Source organism: Chiloscyllium plagiosum, unplaced genomic scaffold (genome assembly GCF_037043375.1).
Source record: "Chiloscyllium plagiosum isolate Xiang-an unplaced genomic scaffold, Cpla_swu_hap1 HiC_scaffold_13, whole genome shotgun sequence".
Taxonomy (NCBI): domain Eukaryota; kingdom Metazoa; phylum Chordata; class Chondrichthyes; order Orectolobiformes; family Hemiscylliidae; genus Chiloscyllium; species Chiloscyllium plagiosum.
This window is the reverse complement of record NW_028270151.1, coordinates 84,456,847-84,482,107: the sequence shown is the minus strand read 5'-3', so window position 1 is coordinate 84,482,107 and position 25,261 is coordinate 84,456,847. Positions and strand designations below refer to the sequence as shown.

Below are 25,261 nucleotides of genomic sequence, written 5' to 3'. Positions count from 1 at the left end.
ACAACTTGTCCATGCTGACCAGTTAGCCCAAATGAATCTAGTCCCCTTTGCCGGCCCTTGGCCCATATCCCTCTAAACCCTTCCTATTCATATCCCCAACTGGATGTTTCATAAATGTTATCATTGTACCAGCTTCTACTATATCCTCTGCCAGTTCATACATTATATATCAGTCCCCTCCCATCTGAAACCCATGTCCTCCGGAGTCTCCTACTCATCTGGGAAAAGACTTTGTCTATTTATCCTATCCATGCCCCTCCTGATTTTATAAACCTCTATAAAGTCACCCCTCAGCCTCTGACCCTCCAGGGAAAACAGCCTCAGCCTGTTCAGCCTCTCCCTATAGCTGAAACCTTTCAACCCAGCTACACCTTTGTAAATCTTTTCTGAACCCTTTCAAGTTCCACAACATCTTTCCTATAGTACAGAGTCATAGAGATGTACAGCATGGAAACAGACCCTTCGGTCCAACTCACCCATGCCGACCAGATATCCCAATCCAATCTAGCCCCATCTGCCAGCACCCGGCCCATATCCCTCCAAACCCTTCCTGCTCATATACCCATCCAAATGCCTCTTAAATGTTGCAATTGTACCAGCCCCACCACAGTCCATAGTTCTATGCAGTTTCCCAAACGTGGCCTAACCAATGTCCTGTACAGCCGCAACATGACCTCCCAACTCCTGGACTCAATACTCTGACCAATAAAGGAAAGCATACCAAACGCCGCCTTCACTATCCTATCCACCTGCGACTCCACTCCCATCCTGTCTGCAGTAGATCTGCAACTGAGCAGTTCACTTAGTGCCATTTCCCCACCTTCTTCCCGTAAACCCTGCACTGTCTTCCTTTCCAGAAATCCGGATAATTCCCTTCCAAGTACCTCCATTTGACCAACCCCCCCCCCCACGCTCTCAGGCAGCACTTCCCGGATGGGAACCTTCTCTCTATCCCTCTCTACTTCCCCCTTTGCTCATTTGCTTCTTTTGACCATCCTTTTGGTTGTCTATCCAATTATCTCCTTTGTGGGGCACATCATCACATTTTATCAGATCAAACACCTTTCAGGTGCTATATGAATTCATGGTGTCCTTGTTGCATGGAGTTACTTGGACCTAACAGAATGGCAGTGCCGTGGGCAAGTGACTGTGACGATAGAGAATGGATTCCAGCATAGAGTCGATTCTGAGTTCACTTCCAAGTTGATGGAATGGGTTTAATTAAGAACAGAAGGAATAAGAGCCAATGTAGGCCATTCAGCCCATCGGGTCTGTCACACCCCTCGATATGGCCCTGGATGATCTGGGATCTCCCGATATTCCTCACTCTCCTCAGAGACCTGTGAGATGCATGGCCGGACTGGGGCAAGATGTGACTGCGATTTGGGCGGGATGTTGGTCAGATGTGGGTGAGAGGAGGGTAAGACTAGAGTGACCCACAAGCTGCGGGCAGACAGACCCTGCCATTAGGAGTATTTGGCACCTGACCGTCAGGAGCCCTTTACCCCACCCTAGCATCCCCCAAGGACAGGGCACACTGGGACCCAGCATTGTCTGGCCACATTGAGTACAGGAAGGGGACCCGTACAAGTCCATGTGCTTCTGCCTAGGCCTACAGCTCACCAGGTAGTGCCCAGTCCACGGGGTATGCACCTTACCCCACGCCAGTGTACCTCCTCCCTCTGGCCCTTGTACCATGTGGACCGAGCCCCGGGCGGTGTCTGTCAGTCTCTTGATGTTCTCCGCTCTGTGTTTGCAGGCAGCTTTAGTGACTCATCCCTTCAACAAAATCTCCAACTGGTGCAGCGGCAGTACCTACTTCCACATGTCAGTCGGTAACCTGGTGCGAGGGGGGAAGCTACTCTGTGAGACCTCACTGGTAAGGCTGGTTACTGACTGGGCTGGTTACTGACCGGGCTGGTTACTGACCGGGCTGGTTACTGACCGGGATGGTTACTGACCGGGATGGTTACTGACTGGGCCGGTTACTGACCGGGCTGGTTACTGACTGGGCTGGTTACTGACCGGGATGGTTACTGACCGGGCTGGTTACTGACCGGGATGGTTACTGACCGGGATGGTTACTGACTGGGCCGGTTACTGACCGGGCTGGTTACTGACTGGGCTGGTTACTGACCGGGATGGTTACTGACCGGGCTGGTTACTGACTGGGCTGGTTACTGAACGGGATGGTTATTGACCGGGATGGTTACTGACCGGGCTGGTTACTGACCGGGATGGTTACTGACCGGGCTGGTTACTGACTGGGCTGGTTACTGACCGGGATGGTTATTGACCGGGATGGTTACTGACCGGGCTGGTTACTGACTGGGCTGGTTACTGACCGGGATGGTTACTGACCGGGCTGGTTACTGACTAGGCTGGTTACTGACCGGGATGGTTATTGACCGGGATGGTTACTGACCGGGCTGGTTACTGACCGGGATGGTTACTGACCGGGCTGGTTACTGACCGGGATGGTTACTGACCGGGATGGTTATTGACCGGGATGGTTACTGACCGGGCTGGTTACTGACCGGGATGGTTATTGACCGGGATGGTTACTGACCGGGATGGTTATTGACCGGGATGGTTACTGACCAGGCTGGTTACTGACCGGGATGGTTACTGACCGGGATGGTTACTGACCGGGTTGGTTACTGAATGGGCCGGTTACTGACAGGGATGGTTACTGACCGGGTCGGTTACTAACCGGGATGTTTATTGACCGGGCCGGTTACTGACCGGGTTGGTTACTGACTGAGATGGTTACTGACTGCGATGGTTACTGACCGGGCCGGTTACTAACTGTGCTGGTTACTAGCCGGGCTGGTTACTGACTGGGATGGTTACTAACCGGGTTGGTTACTGACTGACATGGTTACTGACCGGGCCGGTTACTGACAGGGTTGGTTACTGTCCAGGATGGTTAGTGACTGGGTTGGTTACTGACTGGGATGGTTACTGACTGGGCCGGTTACTGACTGGGTTGGTTACTGACCGGGTTGGTTACTGACTGGGATGGTTACTGACCGGGCCGGTTACTGACTGGGCCGGTTACTGACTGGGTTGGTTACTGACTGGGATGGTTACTGACCGGGTTGGTTAGTGACCTGGCTGGTTACTGACTGGGTTGGTTACTGACCGGGATGGTTACTGACCAGGCTGGTTACTGACCGGGTTGGTTAGTGACCTGGCTGGTTACTGACCGGGATGGTTACTGACCGGGTTGGTTACTGACAGGGCTGGTTACTGACAGGGCTGGTTACTTATTGGCCTGGTTACTGACTGAGTTGGTTACTGTCTGGGTTGGTTACCGACTGGGTTGGTTACCGACTGGGCCGGTTACTGACTGGGCCGGTTACTGACTGCATTGGTTACCGACTCGGTTGGTTACTGACTAGGCCAGTTACTGACTGGGTTGGTTACTGACCGCGTTGGTTACTGACCGGGATGGTTACTGACTGGGCCGTTTACTGCCCGGGATGGTTACTGACCGGGCTGGTTACTGACTGGGTCATTTGCTGACCGGGATGGTTACTGACTGGATGGTTACTGATCAGGACAGTTACTGACCAGGCCGGTTACTGACCGGGTTGGTTACTTTCTGGGCCGTTTACTGACCTGGATGGTTACTGACCGGATGGTTACTGATCAGGACAGTTACTGACTGGGCCGGTTACTGACTGGGCAGTTTACTGACCTGGATGGTAACTGACCGGGTTGGTTACTAACCTGGTTGGTTACTGACCGGGTTGGTTACTGACCGGGCCGGTTACTGAACGAGCCAATTACTGACTGGGCCAATTACTGACCGGTTGGTTACTGACAGGAATGGTTACTGACCGGGCTGGTTACTGACCAGGCCGCTTACTGACTGGGATGGTTACTGACTGGGCCGTTTACTGATCGGGATGGTTACTGACCGGGATGGTTACTGACCAGGCCGGTTACTGACCGGGATGGTTAATGACCGGTATGGTTACTGACTGGGCCGTTTACTGACCGGGATAGTTACTGACCAGGCCGGTTACTGACCGGGATGGTTACTGACCGGGATGGTTACTGACCGGGTTGGTTACTGACTGGGCCGTTTACTGACCGGGATGGTTACTGACCGGGATGGTTACTGACCAGGCCGGTTACTGACCGGGATGGTTACTGACCGGGATGGTTACTGACCGGGCCGTTTACTGACCGGGCCGGTCACTGACTGGGCCGGTTACTGATCGGGATGGTTACTGAACGGGATGGTTACTGACCAGGCCGGTTACTGACCGAGCCAGTTACTGACTGGGATGGTTACTGACCGGGATGGTTACTGACCGGGCCGGTTACTGACCGGGTTGGTTACTGACCGGGATGGTTACTGACTGGGATGGTTACTGACCGGGATGGTTACTGACTGGGCAGTTTACTGACCGGGATGGTTACTGACTGGGTTGGTTACTGACTGGGCTGTTTACTGATTGGGATGGTTACTGACCAAGCCGGTTACTGACCGGGATGGTTACTGACTGGGCCGTTTACTGACCGGGATAGTTACTGACCAGGCCGTTTACTGACCGGGATGGTTACTGACCGGGATGGTTACTGACCGGGTTGGTTACTGACTGGGCCGTTTACTGACCGGGATGGTTACTGACCGGGATGGTTACTGACCGGGCCGTTTACTGACCGGGCCGGTCACTGACTGGGCCGGTTACTGACCGGGATGGTTACTGAACGGGATGGTTACTGACCGGGATGGTTACTGACCAGGCCGGTTACTGACCGAGCCAGTTACTGACTGGGATGGTTACTGACCGGGATGGTTACTGACCAGGCCGGTTACTGACCGAGCCAGTTACTGACTGGGATGGTTACTGACCGGGATGGTTACTGACTGGGCCGTTTACTGACCGGGATGGTTACTGACTGGGTTGGTTACTGACCGGTTTGGTTACTGATCGGGCCGGTTACTGACCGGGTTGGTTACTGACCGGTTTGGTTACTGACTGGGCCGTTTACTGACCGGGATGGTTACTGACCGGGTTGGATACTGACCGGTTTGGTTACTGATCGGGCCGGTTACTGACCGGGTTGGTTACTGACCGGTTTAGTTACTGACAGGGAAGGTTACTGACCGGGTTGGTTACTGACTGGGCCATTTACTGACTGGGCCGGTTACTGACCGGGATGGTTACTGACCGGGTTGGTTACTGACCGGGTTGGTTACTGACCGGGCTGGTTACTGACTGGGATGGTTACTGACCGGGCCGTTTACTGACCGGGTTGGTTACTGACCGGGCTGGTTACTGACTGGGATGGTTACTGACTGGGCCGGTTACTGACCGGGTTGGTTACTGATTGGGCCGGTTACTGACTGGGCCGGTTACTGACCAGGCTGGTTACTGACTGGGATGGTTACTGACTGGGCCGTTTACTGATCGGGATGGTTACTGACCGGGTTGGTTACTGACTGAGATGGTTACTGACTGCGATGGTTACTGACCGGGCCGGTTACTAACTGTGCTGGTTACTAGCCGGGCTGGTTACTGACTGGGATGGTTACTAACCGGGTTGGTTACTGACTGACATGGTTACTGACCGGGCCGGTTACTGACTGGGTTGGTTACTGACTGGGATGGTGACTGACTGGGCCGGTTACTGACAGGGTTGATTACTGACCGGGTTGGTTACTGACTGGGATGGTTACTGACCGGGCCGGTTACTGACTGGGCCGGTTACTGACCGGGTTGGTTAGTGACCTGGCTGGTTACTGACTGGGCCGGTTACTGACCGGGATGGTTACTGACCGGGCTGGTTACTGACCGGGTTGGTTAGTGACCGGGATGGTTACTGACCGGGATGGTTACTGACCGGGTTGGTTACTGACTGGGATGGTTATTGACCGGGTTGGTTACTGACAGGGCTGGTTACTGACAGGGCTGGTTACTTATTGGCCTGGTTACTGACTGAGTTGGTTACTGTCTGGGTTGGTTACCGACTGGGTTGGTTACCGACTGGGCCAGTTACTGACTGGGCCGGTTACTGACTGCATTGGTTACCGACTCGGTTGGTTACTGACTAGGCCGGTTACTGACTGGGCCGGTTACTGACAGGGATGGTTACTGACTAGGCAGGTTAGTGACTGGGATGGTTACTGACTGCGTTGGTTACCGACTCGGTTGGTTACTGACTGGGCCGGTTACTGACCGGGTTGTTTACTGACCACGTTGGTTACTGACTGGGCCGTTTACTGACCGGGTTGGTTACTGACCGCGTTGGTTACTGACCGGGATGGTTACTGACTGGGCCGTTTACTGCCCGGGATGGTTACTGACCGGGCTGGTTACTGACTGGGTCATTTGCTGACCGGGATGGTTGCTGACCGGATGGTTACTGATCAGGACAGTTACTGACCAGGCCGGTTACTGACCGGGTTGGTTACTGACTGGGCCGTTTACTGACCTGGATGGTTACTGACCGGATGGTTACTGATCAGGACAGTTACTGACCAGGCCGGTTACTGACCGGGTTGGTTACTGACTGGGCCGTTTACTGACCTGGATGGTTACTGAACGGGATGGTTACTGACCAGGCCGGGTACTGACCGAGCCAGTTACTGACTGGGCCGGTTACTGACTGGGCCGTTTACTGACCGGTTTGGTTACTGACCGCGTTGGTTACTGACTGGGCCGTTTACTGACCGGGTTGGTTACTGACCGCGTTGGTTACTGACCGGGATGGTTACTGACTGGGCCGTTTACTGCCCGGGATGGTTACTGACCGGGCTGGTTACTGACTGGGTCATTTGCTGACCGGGATGGTTACTGACCGGATGGTTACTGACTGGGCAGTTTACTGACCTGGATGGTTATTGACCGGGTTGGTTACTAACCTGGTTGTTTACTGACCGGGATGGTTACTGACCGGGCCGGTTACTGACCGAGCCAATTACTGACTGGGATGGTTACTGACCGGTTGGTTACTGACCGGGATGGTTACTGACCGGGCTGGTTACTGACCAGGCCGCTTACTGACTGGGTTGGTTACTGACTGGGCCGTTTACTGATCGGTATGGTTACTGACCAGGCCGGTTACTGACCGGGATGGTTACTGACCGGGTTGGTTACTGACTGGGCCGTTTACTGACCGGGATAGTTACTGACCAGGCCGGTTACTGACCGGGATGGTTACTGACCGGGATGGTTACTGACCGGGTTGGTTACTGACTGGGCCGTTTACTGACCGGGATAGTTACTGACCAGGCCGGTTACTGACCGGGATGGTTACTGGCCGGGATGGTTACTGACCGGGTTGGTTACTGACTGGGCCGTTTACTGACCGGGATGGTTACTGACCGGGATGGTTACTGACTGGGCCGGTTACTGAACGGGATGGTTACTGAACGGGATGGTTACTGACCAGGCCGGGTACTGACCGAGCCAGTTACTGACTGGGATGGTTACTGACCGGGATGGTTACTGACCGGGCCGGTTACTGACCAGGTTGGTTACTGACCGGGATGGTTACTGACCGGGTTGGTTACTCACTGGGCCGTTTACTGACCGGGCTGGTTACTGATCAGGCAGGTTACTGACCGGGATGGTTACTGACCGGGTTGGTTACTCACTGGGCCGTTTACTGACCGGGCTGGTTACTGACCGCGATGGTTACTGACCGGGCTGGTTACTGATCAGGCAAGTTACTGACAGGGAAGGTTACTGACCCTGTTGGTTATTGACTGGGCCGTTTACTGACCGGGCTGGTTACTGACCGCGATGGTTACTGACCGGGCTGGTTACTGATCAGGCAAGTTACTGACAGGGAAGGTTACTGACCCTGTTGGTTATTGACTGGGCCGTTTACTGACCGGGCCGGTTACTGACCGGGATGGTTACTGACCGGGTTGGTTAGTGACCGGTTTGGTTACTGATCGGGCCGGTTACTGACCGGGTTGGTTACTGACCGGTTTAGTTACTGACCGGGCCGTTTACTGACCGGGCTGGTTACTGATCAGGCAGGTTACTGACAGGGAAGGTTACTGACCGGGTTGGTTACTGACTGGGCCGTTTACTGACTGGGCTGGTTACTGACCGGGATGGTTAGTGACCGGGTTGGTTACTGACCGGGTTGGTTACTGACCGGGCTGGTTACTGACTGGGATGGTTACTGACCGGGCCGGTTACTGACCGGGTTGCTTACTGACCGGGTTGGTTACTGATTGGGTTGGTTACTGACTGGGCCGGTTACTGACCAGGCTGGTTACTGACTGGGTTGGTTACTGACTGGGCCGTTTACTGACCGGGATGGTTACTGACCGGGTTGGTTACTGACCGGGATGGTTACTGACCGGGCCGGTTACTGACCGGGTTGGTTACTGATTGGGTTGGTTACTGACTGGGCCGGTTACTGACCAGGCTGGTTACTGACTGGGTTGGTTACTGACTGGGCCGTTTACTGACCGGGATAGTTACTATACAGGCCGGTTACTGACCGGGATGGTAACTGACCGGGTTGGTAACTGACCGGGTTGGTTACTGACTGGGCAGTTTACTGACCGGGATAGTTACTGACCAGGCCGGTTACTGACCGGGAAGGTTACTGATCAGGATGGTTACTGACCGGGTTAGTTACTGACTGGGCCGTTTACTGACCGGGATGGTTACTGACTGGGATGGTTACTGACCAGGCCGGTTACTGACCGGGATGGTTACTGACCGGGATGGTTACTGACCGGGCCGTTTACTGACCGGGCCGGTCACTTACTGGGCCGGTTACTGACCGGGATGGTTACTGAACGGGATGGTTACTGACCAGGCCAGTTACTGACCGAGCCAGTTACTGACTGGGATGGTTACTGACCGGGATGGTTAGTGACTGGGCCGGTTACTGACCAGGTTGGTTACTGACCGGGATGGTTACTGACCAGGCCGGGTACTGACCGAGCCAGTTACTGACTGGGATGGTTACTGACCGGGATGGTTACTGACTGGGCCGTTTACTGACCGGGATGGTTACTGACCGGGTTGGTTACTCACTCGGCCGTTTACTGACCGGGCTGGTTATTGATCAGGCAGGTTACTGACAGGGAAGGTTACTGACCGGGTTGGTTACTGACTGGGCCTTTAATGACCGGGCCGGTTACTGACCGGGATGGTTACTGACTGGGTTGGTTACTGACTGGTTTGGTTACTGACCGGGCCGGTTCGTGAACGGGCTGGTTACTGACCGGGTTGGTTACTGACCGGGCCGTTTACTGACCGGGATGGTTACTGACCGGGTTGGTTACTGACCGGTTTGGTTGCTGATCGGGCCGGTTACTGACCGGGTTGGTTACTGACCTGTTTTGTTGCTGACCGGGCCGTTTACTGACCGGGCTGGTTACTGATCAGTCAGGTTACTGACAGGGAAGATTACTAACCGGGTTGGTTACTGACCGGTTTGGTTACTGACCGGGCTGGTTACTGACCGGGCTGGTTACTGACTGGGATGGTTACTGACTGGGCCGTTTACTGACTGGGCCGGTTACTGACCGGGATGGTTACTGACCGGGTTGGTTACTGACCGGGATGGTTACTGACTGGGATGGTTACTGACCGGGCCAGTTACTGACCGGGTTGGTTACTGACCGGTTTGGTTACTGACCGGGCTGGTTACTGACCGGGCTGGTTACTGACTGGGATGGTTACTGACCGGGCCAGTTACTGACCGGGTTGGTTACTGACCGGGATGGTTACTGACCAGGCCGGTTACTGACCGAGCCGGTTACTGACCGGGATGGTTACTGACCGGGTTGGTTACTGACCGGGCTGGTTACTGACTGGGATGGTTACTGACCGGGCCAGTTACTGACCGGGTTGGTTACTGACCGGGATGGTTACTGACTGGGATGGTTACTGACCGAGCCAGTTACTGACTGGGATGGTTACTGACCGGGATGGTTACTGACTGGGCCGTTTACTGACCGGGATGGTTACTGACCGGGTTGGTTACTCACTGGGCCATTTACTGACCGGGCTGGTTACTGATCAGGCAGGTTACTGACCGGGATGGTTACTGACCGGGTTGGTTACTCACTGGGCCGTTTACTGACCGGGCTGGTTACTGATCAGGCAGGTTACTGACAGGGAAGGTTACTGACCGGGTTGGTTATTGACTGGGCCGTTTACTGACCGGGCCGGTTACTGACCGGGATGGTTACTGACCGGGTTGGTTACTGACCGGTTTGGTTACTGACCGGGCCGGTTACTGACCGGGTTGGTTACTGACCGGTTTGGTTACTGACCGGGCCGTTTACAGACCGGGATGGTTACTGACCGGGTTGGTTACTGACCGGTTTGGTTACTGATCGGGCCGGTTACTGACCGGGTTGGTTACTGACCGGTTTAGTTACTGACCGGGCCGTTTACTGACCGGGCTGGTTACTGATCAGGCAGGTTACTGACAGGGAAGGTTACTGACCGGGTTGGTTACTGACTGGGCCGTTTACTGACTGGGCTGGTTACTGACCGGGTTGGTTACTGACCGGGTTGGTTACTGACTGGGCTGGTTACTGACTGGGATGGTTACTGACCGGGCCGGTTACTGACCGGGTTGCTTACTGACCGGTTTGGTTACTCACCGGGCTGTTTAGTGACCGGGATGGTTACTGACCGGGTTGGTTACTGACTGGGATGGTTACTGACCGGGCCGGTTACTGACCAGGCTGGTTACTGACTGGGTTGGTTACTGACTGGGCCGTTTACTGACCGGGATAGTTACTGACCAGGCCGGTTACTGACCGGGATGGTTACTGACTGGGTTGGTTACTGATCGGTTTGGTTACTGACCGGGCCGTTTACTGACCGGGCTGGTTACTGACCGGGTTGGTTACTGACCGGGCCGTTTACTGACCGGGATGGTTACTGATCGGGTTGGTTACTGACCGGTTTGGTTACTGATCGGGCCGGTTACTGACCGGGTTGGTTACTGACCTGTTTAGTTATTGACCGGGCCGTTTACTGACCGGGCTGGTTACTGATCAGGCAGGTTACTGACAGGGAAGGTTACTGACCGGGTTGGTTACTGACTGGGCCGTTTACTGACTGGGCCGGTTACTGACCGGGATGGTTACTGACCGGGTTGGTTACTGACCGGGCTGGTTACTGACTGGGATGGTTACTGACCGGGCCAGTTACTGACCGGGTTGGTTACTGACCGGTTTGGTTACTCACCGGGCCGTTTACGGACCGGGATGGTTACTGACCGGGTTGGTTACTGACCGGGTTGGTTACTGACCGGGCTGGTTACTGACTGGGATGGTTACTTACCGGGCCGGTTACTGACCGGGTTAGTTACTGATTGGGCCGGTTACTGACCAGGCTGGTTACTGACCGGGTTGGTTACTGACCGGGTTGGTTACTGACTGGGCTGGTTACTGAACGGGCTGGTTACTGACCAGGCCAGTTACTGACCGAGCTGGTTACTGACCGGGTTGGTTACTGACTGGGCCGGTTAATGACCGGGTTGGTTACTGACCTGGTTGGTTACTGACTGGGATGGTTACTGACCTGGATGGTTACTGATCAGGCAGGTTACTGACAGGGATGGTTACTGACCGGGTTGGTTACTGACCGGGCCGTTTACTGACCGGGTTGGTTACTGACCGCGATGGTTACTGACCGGGCCGTTTACTGACCGGGATGGTTACTGACCGGACTGGTTACTGTCCGGGATGGTTACTGACCGCGAGGGTTACTGACCGGGCCGTTTACTGACCGGGCTGGTTACTGATTGGGCCGGTTACTGACCAGGCTGGTTACTGACCGGGCCGGTTACTGACCGGGCCGGTTACTGACCGGGTTGGTTACTGACCGGAATGGTTACTGACCGGGCTGGTTACTGACTGGGATGATTACTGACCGACCCAGTTACTGACCGGTTGGTTTCTGACCGGGCTGGTTCCAGACTGGGTTGGTTACTGACCGGGCCGGTTACTGACTGGGCCGGTTACTGACCGAGCTGGTTACTGACCGAGCTGGTTACTGACTGGGCCGGTTACTGACCGAGCTGGTTACTGACCGGGCCGGTTACTGACTGGGCCGGTTACTGACCGGGCCGGTTACTGACCGAGCTGGTTACTGACTGGGCCAGTTACTGACCGGACTGGTTACTGACCGGACTGGTTACTGACCGGGCCGGTTACTGACCGGGTAGGTTACTGACCGGGCCGGTTACTGACCGGGTTGGTTACTGACCGGGGCGGTTACTGACCGGGCCGGTTACTGACCGGTTGGTTTCTGACCGGGCTGGTTACTGACCGGGCCGGTTACTGACCGGGCCGGTTACTGACCGAGCTGGTTACTGACCGGGCTGGTTATTGACCGGGCCGGTTACTGACCGGGCTGGTTACTGACTGGGCCGGATACTGACCAGGAAGGTTACTGACCGGGATGGTTACTGACCGGGTTGGTTACTGACTGAGCTGGTTACTGACTGGGCCGGTTACTGACCGGGATGGTTACTGACCGGGTTGGTTACTGACTGGGCCGGTTACTGACTGGGCTGGTACTGACTGGGCTGGTTACTGACTGGGTTGGTTACTGACTGGGCTGGTTACTGACTGGGCCGGTTACTGACCGGGTTGGTTACTGACTGGGCTGGTTACTGACTGGGCTGGTTACTGACCGGGTTGGTTACTCACTGGGCCGGTTACTGACTGGGCCGGTTACTGACCGGGTTGGTTACTGACCGGGTTGGTTACTGACTGGGCTGGTTACTGACCGGGCCGATTACTGACTGGGTCGGTTACTGACTGGGCTGGTTACTGACTGGGTCGGTTACTGACCGGGTTGGTTACTGACTGGGCTGGTTACTGACTGGGCCGGTTACTGACCGGGTTGGTTACTGACTGGGTCGCTTACTGACTGGGTCGCTTACTGACTGGGTCGGTTACTGACCAGGTCGGTTACTGACTGGGTCTGTTACTGACTGGGTTGGTTACTGACCGGGTTGGTTACTGACTGGGCTGGTTACTGACTGGGCCGGTTACTGACCGGGTTGGTTACTGACTGGGTCGCTTACTGACTGGGTCGCTTACTGACTGGGTCGGTTACTGACCAGGTCGGTTACTGACTGGGTCTGTTACTGACTGGGTCGGTTACTGACCGGGTTGGTTACTGACTGGGCTGGTTACTGACTGGGCCGGTTACTGACCGGGTTGGTTACTGACTGGGTCGCTTACTGACTGGGTCGCTTACTGACTGGGTCGGTTACTGACCAGGTCGGTTACTGACTGGGTCTGTTACTGACTGGGTTGGTTACTGACTGGGTTGGTTACTGACTGGGATGATTATTGACCAGGTTGGTTACTGACAGGGCTGGTTACTGACAGTGATGGTTACTGACTGCATTGGTTACTGACTCGGTTGGTTACTGACTGGGCCGGTTACTGACCGGGCCGGTTACTGACCGGGCCTGTTACTGACCGGGATGGTTACTGACCGGGATGGTTATTGACCGGGATGGTTACTGACCGGGATGGTTACTGACCGGGTTGGTTACTGAATGGGCCGGTTACTGACCGGGTCGGTTACTAACCGGGATGTTTATTGACCGGGCTGGTTACTGACCGGGTTGGTTACTGACCGGGCTGGTTACTGACCGGGTTGGTTACTGACCGGGATGGTTACTGACCGGGTTGGTTACTGACTGAGATGGTTACTGGCTGCGATGGTTCCTGACCGGGCCAGTTACTAACTGTGCTGGTTACTAGCCGGTCTGGTTACTGACTGGGATGGTTACTAACCGGGTTGGTTACTGACTGACATGGTTACTGACCGGGCCGGTTACTGACAGGGTTGTTTACTGTCCGGGATGATTGCTGACTGGGTTGGTTACTGACCGGGTTGGTTACTGACTGGGATGGTTACTGACCGGGCTGTTACTGACTAGGCCGGTTACTGACCGGGTTGGTTACTGACTGGGATGGTTACTGACCGGGTTGGTTAGTGACCTGGCTGGTTACTGACTGGGTTGGTTACTGACCGGGCTGGTTACTAACCGGGCTGGTTACTGACCGGGTTGGTTAGTGACCTGGCTGGTTACTGACCGGGATGGTTACTGACCGGGACGGTTACTGACTGGGCCGTTTACTGACTGGGCCGTTAACTGACCGGGTTGGTTACTGACTGGGATGGTTATTGACCGGGCTGGTTACTGACAGGGCTGGTTACTGACAGGGCTGGTTACTTATTGGCCTGGTTACTGACTGAGTTGGTTACCGACTGGGTTGGTTACCGATTGGGCCGGTTACTGACTGGGCCGATTACTGACTGCATTGGTTACCGACTCGGTTGGTTACTGACTAGGCCGGTTACTGACTGGGCCGGTTACTGACAGGGATGGTTACTGACTAGGCAGGTTAGTGACTGGGATGGTTACTGACTGCGTTGGTTACCGACTCGGTTGGTTACTGACTGGGCCGGTTACTGACCGGGTTGGTTACTGACCGCGTTGGTTACTGACTGGGCCGTTTACTGACCGGGTTGGTTACTGACCGCGTTGGTTACTGACCGGGATGGTTACTGACTGGGCCGTTTACTGCCCGAGCCGGTTACTGACCGGGCTGGTTACTGACTGGGTCATTTGCTGACCGGGATGGTTACTGACCGGATGGTTACTGATCAGGACAGTTACTGACCAGGACGGTTACTGACCGGGTTGGTTACTGACTGGGCCGTTTACTGACCTGGATGGTTACTGACCGGGTTGGTTACTAACCGGGTTGGTTACTAACCGGGTTGGTTACTGACCGGGTTGGTTACTGACCGAGCCAATTACTGACTGGGCCAATTACTGACCGGTTGGTTACTGACCTGGATGGTTACTGACCGGTCTGTTTACTGACTGGGCTGTTTACTGATTGGGATCGTTACTGACCAGGCCGGTTACTGACCGGGATGGTTACTGACCGGGTTGGTTACTGACTGGGCCGTTTACTGACCGGGATAGTTACTGACCAGGCCGGTTACTGACCGGGATGGTTACTGACCGGGTTGGTTACTGACTGGGCCGTTTACTGACCAGGATAGTTACTGACCAGGCCGGTTACTGACCGGGATGGTTACTGACCAGGCCGGTTACTGACCGGGATGGTTACTGACCGGGTTGGTTACTGACTGGGCCGTTTACTGACCAGGATAGTTACTGACCAGGCCGGTTACTGACCGGGATGGTTACTGACCGGGATGGTTACTGACCGGGCTGGTTACTGACTGGGCCGTTTACTGACCAGGCCGGTTACTGACCGGGATGGTTACTGACCGGGTTGGTTACTGACTGGGCCGTTTACTGACCAGGATAGTTACTGACCAGGCCGGTTACTGACCGGGATGGTTACTGACCGGGATGGTTACTGACCGGGCTGGTTACTGACTGGGCCGTTTACTGACCGGGCTGGTTATTGATCAGGCAGGTTACTGACAGGGAAGGTTACTGACCGGGTTGGTTACTGACTGGGCCATTTACTGACCGGGCCGGTTACTGACCGGGATGGTTACTGACTGGGTTGGTTACTGACCGGTTTGGTTACTGACCGGGCCGGTTACTGACCGGGTTGGTTACTGACCGGTTTGGTTACTGACCGGGCCGTTTACTGACCGGGCTGGTTACTGACCGGGTTGGTTACTGACCGGGCCGTTTACTGACCGGGATGGTTACTGACCGGGTTGGTTACTGACCGGTTTGGTTACTGATCGGGCCGGTTACTGACCGGGTTGGTTACTGACCTGTTTAGTTATTGACCGGGCCGTTTACTGACCGGGCTGGTTACTGATCAGGCAGGTTACTGACAGGGAAGGTTACTGACCGGGTTGGTTACTGACTGGGCTGTTTACTGACTGGGCCGTTTACTGACTGGGCCGGTTACTGACCGGGATGGTTACTGACCGGGTTGGTTACTGACCGGGCTGGTTACTGACTGGGATGGTTACTGACCGGGCCAGTTACTGACCGGTTTGGTTACTCACCGGGCCGTTTACGGACCGGGATGGTTACTGACCGGGTTGGTTACTGACCGGGTTGGTTACTGACCGGGCTGGTTACTGACTGGGATGGTTACTTACCAGGACGGTTACTGACCGGGTTAGTTACTGATTGGGCCGGTTACTGACCAGGCTGGTTACTGACCGGGTTGGTTACTGACCGGGTTGGTTACTGACCGGGTTGGTTACTGACTGGGCTGGTTACTGAACGGGCTGGTTACTGACCAGGCCAGTTACTGACCGAGCTGGTTACTGACCGGGTTGGTTACTGACTGGGCCGGTTAATGACCGGGTTGGTTACTGACCTGGTTGGTTACTGACTGGGATGGTTACTGACCTGGATGGTTACTGATCAGGCAGGTTACTGACAGGGATGGTTACTGACCGGGTTGGTTACTGACCGGGCCGTTTACTGACCGGGTTGGTTACTGACCGCGATGGTTACTGACCGGGCCGTTTACTGACCGGGATGGTTACTGACCGGACTGGTTACTGTCCGGGATGGTTACTGACCGCGAGGGTTACTGACCGGGCCGTTTACTGACCGGGCTGGTTACTGATTGGGCAGGTTACTGACCAGGCTGGTTACTGACCGGGCCGGTTACTGACCGGGCCGGTTACTGACCGGGTTGGTTACTGACCGGAATGGTTACTGACCGGGCTGGTTACTGACTGGGATGATTACTGACCGACCCAGTTACTGACCGGTTGGTTTCTGACCGGGCTGGTTCCAGACTGGGTTGGTTACTGACCGGGCCGGTTACTGACTGGGCCGGTTACTGACCGAGCTGGTTACTGACCGAGCTGGTTACTGACTGGGCCGGTTACTGACCGAGCTGGTTACTGACCGGGCCGGTTACTGACTGGGCCGGTTACTGACCGGGCCGGTTACTGACCGAGCTGGTTACTGACTGGGCCAGTTACTGACCGGACTGGTTACTGACCGGACTGGTTACTGACCGGGCCGGTTACTGACCGGGTAGGTTACTGACCAGGCCGGTTACTGACCGGGTTGGTTACTGACCGGGGCGGTTACTGACCGGGCCGGTTACTGACCGGTTGGTTTCTGACCGGGCTGGTTACTGACCGGGCCGGTTACTGATCGGGCCGGTTACTGACCGAGCTGGTTACTGACCGGGCTGGTTATTGACCGGGCCGGTTACTGACCGGGCTGGTTACTGACTGGGCCGGATACTGACCGGGAAGGCTACTGACCGGGATGGTTACTGACCGGGTTGGTTACTGACCGAGCTGGTTACTGACTGGGCCGGTTACTGACCGGGATGGTTACTGACCGGGTTGGTTACTGACTGGGCCGGTTACTGACTGGGCTGGTTACTGACTGGGCTGGTTACTGACTGGGTTGGTTACTGACTGGGCTGGTTACTGACTGGGCCGGTTACTGACCGGGTTGGTTACTGACTGGGCTGGTTACTGACTGGGCTGGTTACTGACCGGGTTGGTTACTGACTGGGCCGGTTACTGACTGGGCCGGTTACTGACCGGGTTGGTTACTGACCGGGCCGATTACTGACTGGGTCGGTTACTGACTGGGCTGGTTACTGACTGGGTCGGTTACTGACCGGGTTGGTTACTGACTGGGCTGGTTACTGACTGGGCCGGTTACTGACCGGGTTGGTTACTGACTGGGTCGCTTACTGACTGGGTCGCTTACTGACTGGGTCGGTTACTGACAAGGTCGGTTACTGACTGGGTCGGTTACTGACAAGGTCGGTTACTGACTGGGTCTGTTACTGACTGGGTTGGTTACTGACTGGGTTGGTTACTGACTGGGATGATTATTGACCAGGTTGGTTACTGACTGCATTGGTTACTGACTCGGTTGGTTACTGACTGGGCCAGTTACTGACCGGGCCGGTTACTGACCGGGCCTGTTACTGACCGGGATGGTTACTGACCGGGATGGTTATTGACCGGGATGGTTACTGACCGGGATGGTTACTGACCGGGTTGGTTACTGAATGGGCCGGTTACTGACCGGGTCGGTTACTAACCGGGATGTTTATTGACCGGGCTGGTTACTGACCGGGTTGGTTACTGACCGGGATGGTTACTGACCGGGTTGGTTACTGACTGAGATGGTTACTGGCTGCGATGGTTACTGACCGGGCCGGTTACTAACTGTGCTGGTTACTAGCCGGTCTGGTTACTGACTGGGATGGTTACTAACCGGGTTGGTTACTGACTGACATGGTTACTGACCGGGCCGGTTACTGACAGGGTTGTTTACTGTCCGGGATGATTGCTGACTGGGTTGGTTACTGACCGGGTTGGTTACTGACCGGGTTGGTTAGTGACCTGGCTGGTTACTGACTGGGTTGGTTACTGACCGGGATGGTTACTGACCGGGCTGGTTACTGACCGGGTTGGTTAGTGACCTGGCTGGTTACTGACCGGGACGGTTACTGACTGGGCCGTTTACTGACTGGGCCGTTTACTGACTGGGCCGTTAACTGACCGGGTTGGTTACTGACTGGGATGGTTATTGACCGGGTTGGTTACTGACAGGGCTGGTTACTGACAGGGCTGGTTACTTATTGGCCTGGTTACTGACTGAGTTGGTTACCGACTGGGTTGGTTACTGATTGGGCCGGTTACTGACTGGGCCGATTACTGACTGCATTGGTTACCGACTCGGTTGATTACTGACTAGGCCGGTTACTGACTGGGCCGGTTACTGACAGGGATGGTTACTGACTAGGCAGGTTAGTGACTGGGATGGTTACTGACTGCGTTGGTTACCGACTCGGTTGGTTACTGACTGGGCCGGTTACTGACCGGGTTGGTTACTGACCGCGTTGGTTACTGACTGGGCCGTTTACTGACCGGGTTGGTTACTGACCGCGTTGGTTACTGACCGGGATGGTTACTGACTGGGCCGTTTACTGCCCGGGCCGGTTACTGACCGGGCTGGTTACTGACTGGGTCATTTGCTGACCGGGATGGTTACTGACCGGATGGTTACTGATCAGGACAGTTACTGACCAGGACGGTTACTGACCGGGTTGGTTACTGACTGGGCCGTTTACTGACCTGGATGGTTACTGACCGGGTTGGTTACTAACCGGGTTGGTTACTAACCGGGTTGGTTACTGACCGGGTTGGTTACTGACCGGGCCGGTTACTGACCGAGCCAATTACTGACTGGGCCAATTACTGACCGGTTGGTTACTGACCTGGATGGTTACTGACCGGTCTGTTTACTGACTGGGCTGTTTACTGATTGGGATCGTTACTGACCAGGCCGGTTACTGACCGGGATGGTTACTGACCGGGTTGGTTACTGACTGGGCCGTTTACTGACCAGGATAGTTACTGACCAGGCCGGTTACTGACCGGGATGGTTACTGACCAGTCCGGTTACTGACCGGGATGGTTACTGACCGGGTTGGTTACTGACTGGGCCGTTTACTGACCAGGATAGTTACTGACCAGGCCGGTTACTGACCGGGATGGTTACTGACCGGGATGGTTACTGACCGGGCTGGTTACTGACTGGGCCGTTTACTGACCAGGCCGGTTACTGACTGGGATGGTTACTGACCGGGTTGGTTACTGACTGGGCCGTTTACTGACCAGGATAGTTACTGACCAGGCCGGTTACTGACCAGGATGGTTACTGACCGGGATGGTTACTGACCGGGCTGGTTACTGACTGGGCCGTTTACTGACCGGGATGGTACTGACCAGGCCGGTTACTGACCGGGCCGGTTACTGACCGTGATGGTTACTGACTGGGCCGTTTACTGACCGGGCCGGTTACTGACCGGGCTGGTTACTGACTGGGCCGTTTACTGACCGGGATGGTTACTGACCGGGATGGTACTGACCAGGCCGGTTACTGACCGGGCCGGTTACTGACCGGGTTGGTTACTGACTGGGCCGTTTACTGACCGGGATAGTTACTGACCAGGCCGGTTACTGACCGGGATGGTTACTGACCGGGTTGGTTACTGACTGGGCCGTTTACTGACCAGGATAGTTACTGACCAGGCCGGTTACTGACCGGGATGGTTACTGACCGGGATGGTTACTGACCGGGATGGTTACTGACTGGGCCGTTTACTGACCGGGATGGTTACTGACCGGGATGGTACTGACCAGGCCGGTTACTGACCGGGCCGGTTACTGACCGTGATGGTTACTGACTGGGCCGTTTACTGACCGGGCCGCTTCCTGACCGGGCCGGTTACTGAACGGGATGGTTACTGACCAGGCCGGTTACTGACTGGGATGGTTACTGACCGGTCTGGTTACTGACCGGGTTGGTTACTGACCGGGATGGTTACTGACCAGGCCGGTTACTGACTGGGATGGTTACTGACCGGGATGGTTACTGACTGGGCCGTTTACTGACCGGGATGGTTACTGACCAGGTTGGTTACTCACTGGGCCGTTTACTGACCGGGCTAGTTACTGATCAGGCAGGTTACTGACCGGGATGGTTACTGACCGGGTTGGTTACTCACTGGGCCATTTACTGACCGGGCTGGTTACTGATCAGGCAGGTTACTGACAGGGAAGGTTACTGACCGGGTTGGTTACTGACCGGGTTGGTTACTCACTGGGCCGTTTACTGACCGGGCTGGTTACTGATCAGGCAGGTTACTGACCGGGATGGTTACTGACCGGGTTGGTTACTCACTGGGCCGTTTACTGACCGGGCTGGTTACTGATCAGGCAGGTTACTGACAGGGAAGGTTACTGACCGGGTTGGTTACTGACTGGGCCATTTACTGACCGGGTTGGTTACTGACCGGTTTGGTTACTCACTGGGCCGTTTACTGACCGGGCTGGTTACTGATCAGGCAGTTTACTGACAGGGAAGGTTACTGACCGGGTTGGTTACTGACCGGGCCGGTTACTGACCGGGTTGGTTACTGAAAGGTTTGGTTACTGACCGGGCCGTTTACTGACCGGGATGGTTACTGACCGGGTTGGTTACTGACCGGTTTGGTTACTGATCGGGCCGGTTACTGACCGGGTTGGTTACTGACCGGTTTAGTTACTGACCGGGCCGTTTACTGACCGGGCTGGTTACTGATCAGGCAGGTTACTGACAGGGAAGGTTACTGACCGGGTTGATTACTGACCGGGTTGGTTATTGACCGGGCTGGTTACTGACTGGGATGGTTACTGACCGGGTTGCTCACTGACCGGTTTGGTTACTGACCGGGCCGTTTACTGACCGGGCTGGTTACTGACTGGGATGGTTACTGACCGGGTTGGTTACTGATTGGGCCGTTTACTGACTGGGCCGGTTACTGACCGGGTTGGTTACTGACCGATTTGGTTACTGACCGGGCTGTTTACTGACCGGGCTGGTTACTGACTGGGATGGTTACTGACCGGGTTGGTTACTGATTGGGCCGGTTACTGACTGGGCCGGTTACTGACCAGGCTGGTTACTGACCGGGTTGGTTACTGACCGGGTTGGTTACTGACCGGGCTGGTTACTGACCAGGCCGGTTACTGACCGAGCTGATTACTGACCGGTTTGGTTACTGACTGGGCTGGTTAATGAACGGGTTGGTTACTGACCTGGTTGGTTACTGACCGGGATGGTTACTGACTGGGCCGTTTACTGCCCGGGCCGGTTACTGACCGGGCTGGTTACTGACTGGGTCATTTGCTGACCGGGATGGTTACTGACCGGATGGTTACTGATCAGGACAGTTACTGACCAGGCCTGTTACTGACCGGGTTGGTTACTGACTGGGCCGTTTACTGACCTGGATGGTTACTGACCGGGTTGGTTACTAACCGGGTTGGTTACTAACCGGGTTGGTTACTGACCGGGTTGGTTACTGACCGAGCCGGTTACTGACCGAGCCAATTACTGACTGGGCCAATTACTGACCGGTTGGTTACTGACCGCGCTGGTTACTGACCAGGCCAGTTACTGACCGAGCTGGTTACTGACCGGGTTGGTTACTGACCGGGCTGGTTACTGATCAGGCAGGTTACTGACAGGGAAGGTTACTGACCGGGTTGGTTACTGACTGGGTCGTTTACTGACTGGGCCGGTTACTGACCGGGATGGTTACTGACTGGGTTGGTTACTGACCGGGTTGGTTACTGACCGGGCTGGTTACTGACTGGGATGGTTACTGACCGGGTTGGTTACTGATTGGGCCGGTTACTGACTGGGCCGTTTACTGACCAGGCTGGTTACTGACCGGGTTGGTTACTGACCGGGCCGGTTACTGACCGGGTTGGTTACTGACCGGGTTGGTTACTGACTGGGCTGGTTACTGACCGGGCTGGTTACTGACTGGGCCGGTTACTGACCGGGTTGGTTACTGACCGGTTTGGTTATTGACCGGGCCGTTTACTGACCGGGATGGTTACTGACCGGGTTGGTACTGACCGGGCTGGTTACTGACTGGGATGGTTACTGACCGGGTTGGTTACTGATTGGGCCGGTTACTGACTGGGCCGGTTACTGACCAGGCTGGTTACTGACCGGGTTGGTTACTGACCGGGCCGGTTACTGACCGGGCCGGTTACTGACCGGGTTGGTTACTGACCGAGTTGGTTACTGACTGGGCTGGTTACTGACCGGGCTGGTTACTGACCAGGCCAGTTACTGACCGAGCTGGTTACTGACCGGGTTGGTTACTGACTGGGATGGTTACTGACCGGGATGGTTACTGACCGAGTTGGTTACTGACTGGGCTGGTTACTGACCAGGCCAGTTACTGACCGAGCTGGTTACTGACCGGGCTGGTTACTGACCAGGCCAGTTACTGACCGAGCTGGTTACTGACCTGGTTGGTTACTGACTGGGATGGTTACTGACCGGGATGGTTACTGATCAGGCAGGTTACTGACAGGGATGGTTACTGACCGGGTTGGTTACTGACTGGGCCGTTTACTGACCGGGTTGGTTACTGACCGCGATGGTTACTGACCGGGCCGTTTACTGACCGGGTTGGTTACTGACCGGGTTGGTTACTGACCGGGCTGGTTACTGTCCGGGATGGTTACTGACCGCGAGGGTTACTGACCGGGCCATTTACTGACCGGGATGGTTACTGACCGGGTTGGTTACTGACCGGGCTGGTTACTGACCGGGCTGGTTACTGACCGGGATGGTTACTGACCGGGTTGGTTACTGACCGGGCTGGTTACTGACCGGGATGTTTGCTGACCGGGCTGGTTACTGACCGGGTTGGTTACTGATTGGGCCGGTTACTGACCGGGCCTGTTACTGACTGGGCCGGTTACTGACCGGGTTGGTTACTGACCGGGCTGGTTACTGACTGGGATGATTACTGACCAACCCGGTTACTGACCGGGCCGGTTACTGACCGGTCTGGTTACTGACCGGTTGGTTTCTGACCGGGCTGGTTACTGACTGGGTTGGTTACTGACCGGGCCGGTTACTGACTGGGCCGGTTACTGACCGGGCTGGTTACTGACTGGGTTGGTTACTGACCGGGCCGGTTACTGACTGGGCCGGTTACTGACCGGGCCGGTTACTGACCAGGCCAGTTACTGACCGGGCCGGTTACTGACCGGGTTGGTTACTGACCGGGCCGGTTACTGACCGGGCCGGTTACTGACCAGTTGGTTTCTGACCGGGCTGGTTACTGACCGGGTTGGTTACTGACTGGGTTGGTTACTGACTGGGCTGGCAATGACCGTCACACCCTGCTCCGTCCTCTAACCATCTGCACCTCTGCTTAAAGGGTTACAAGATGGATGACCTTCTGACCTCCTATGTCCGTGCCTACCAAGCTACGGTGAAGCAGAAACCAGCCCGACACCTCGCCTGACCAGATCAATGTGGCCGGATTTCAGTGTGGCCGCTAGGAGAGTCCTACTACTCTCTCTCTCTCTCTCTCTGTCTGCTGCCTCTCCATCTCTCCAACATCTCTCTCCTTCGCCTTTCCCCTCCTCCGTCCACTCTCTCTTCCCAGTCCAGTTTGGACTGAGTCATTGAGTTCCCACTTAGGAATCGTTGTGATGAAGTTGTTAATGAGCATCCGAGTGCAGTTCACTCCCAAGTGGAAGAAAAGTCATTCGAAATGCAATCAAAGGAGCTTGGATCTGAAATGATTAATATCCCCCTTACATATTGCAGATCTAACCACGTTCCTTGCGTAAAGACTCTCTGGGCTCCTTCTTTCTCCCGGAGAATGTTGGAGCTGGTTTTGCTAATTCATCGTGGTGTGTCCCGCAGTGCCTCTCGGACTTACTCAACACAAACTCAAACCTTTTTGGGTTTCTTAAACGTCCGGCAGACGGCTCAGATGGGTTCGTGCATTCAGTGCTTTCGTTCACGTGTCACCCTGAGCAGGGTGAAATCTTCCGAGAATCCGTGGTGTCTCCGGACCAAGGCTGGCCCCCTGCTTAATGCCATCAGTGGTGTCACTGGTGCTTCGATACTGAGGAGCCCACGTGCCCACCCAGTGTCACCCAGTCTCCTTTACTTTGAGTGGACACCTTGCTAGGGGTTTCCCAATGCTCACCCATGTAACTGGGAGGCACGTGGCATTGCTTTCCCAATGATCCCATGTCTACAGTGGACCTCTGCGCCACATCCTAGCTGTGTGACGGGAATGGCCTGAAGAGCTCAGTCGCGTGGCTGGTGTGCTTTGTAACCTGGAGCAGAGCTGGAACGTGACAGATTTACCAGGCTGTTGCTGGGAATCGAGGAGTTATAAGGAGGGGCTGGACACGCTGAGACTTTTCTCACTGGAACGTCGGAGGTTGAGGGGTGACCTTATAAAATCATGAGGGGCCATTGACAGGGTGAATTGCCAAGGTCTTTTCCCCAGGCTGGGGGAGGTCAAGATCGGGGGGGGGGGGGGTGTATTTTTAAGGTGAGAGGCGAAAGATTTGTTTTCCTTTATTCATTCGCAGGATGAGGGCATTGCTGCCAAGGTCAGCATTTATTACCCATCCCTAATTACTCAGAGGGCAGTTAAAAGTCAACCCCCATGGCTGTGGGTCTGGAGTCACGTGTAGGCCAGACCAGGTAAGGCTGGCAGTTTCCTTCCCTAAAGGGCATTAGTGACCCAGATGGGTTTTCCCAGAAGTTGGACAATGGTTATTATTAGGCTCTTAATTCCAGATTTATTGTTTAATTGCGAATTCAAATTGCAGCATCTGCTGTGGCAGGATTCGAACCAAAGTCACCAAGCCACTATCTGAGTCTCTGGCTTAACAGTCCAGCGATAATACAACAGGGCCATCGCCTCCCCCTTTTTAACACAGAAACT

General features: G+C 55.3%; 1 protein-coding gene across 1 annotated transcript in view; it reads left to right on the top strand.

Annotated features, from left to right (window-relative positions):
• LOC122548117 (unconventional myosin-VIIa-like) overlaps window positions 1-24,789 on the top strand; it is a 563,326-nt gene extending 538,537 nt beyond the window's left edge. The window contains exons 46-47 of the mRNA XM_087993862.1: window positions 1,760-1,879; window positions 23,726-24,789. Of these exons, the coding sequence (XP_087849988.1) occupies window positions 1,760-1,879; window positions 23,726-23,812 (207 nt within the window). The 3' untranslated portion in view covers window positions 23,813-24,789. The remainder of the gene's footprint in view (window positions 1-1,759; window positions 1,880-23,725) is intronic.
• The last annotated feature ends 472 nt before the right edge of the window (window positions 24,790-25,261 follow it).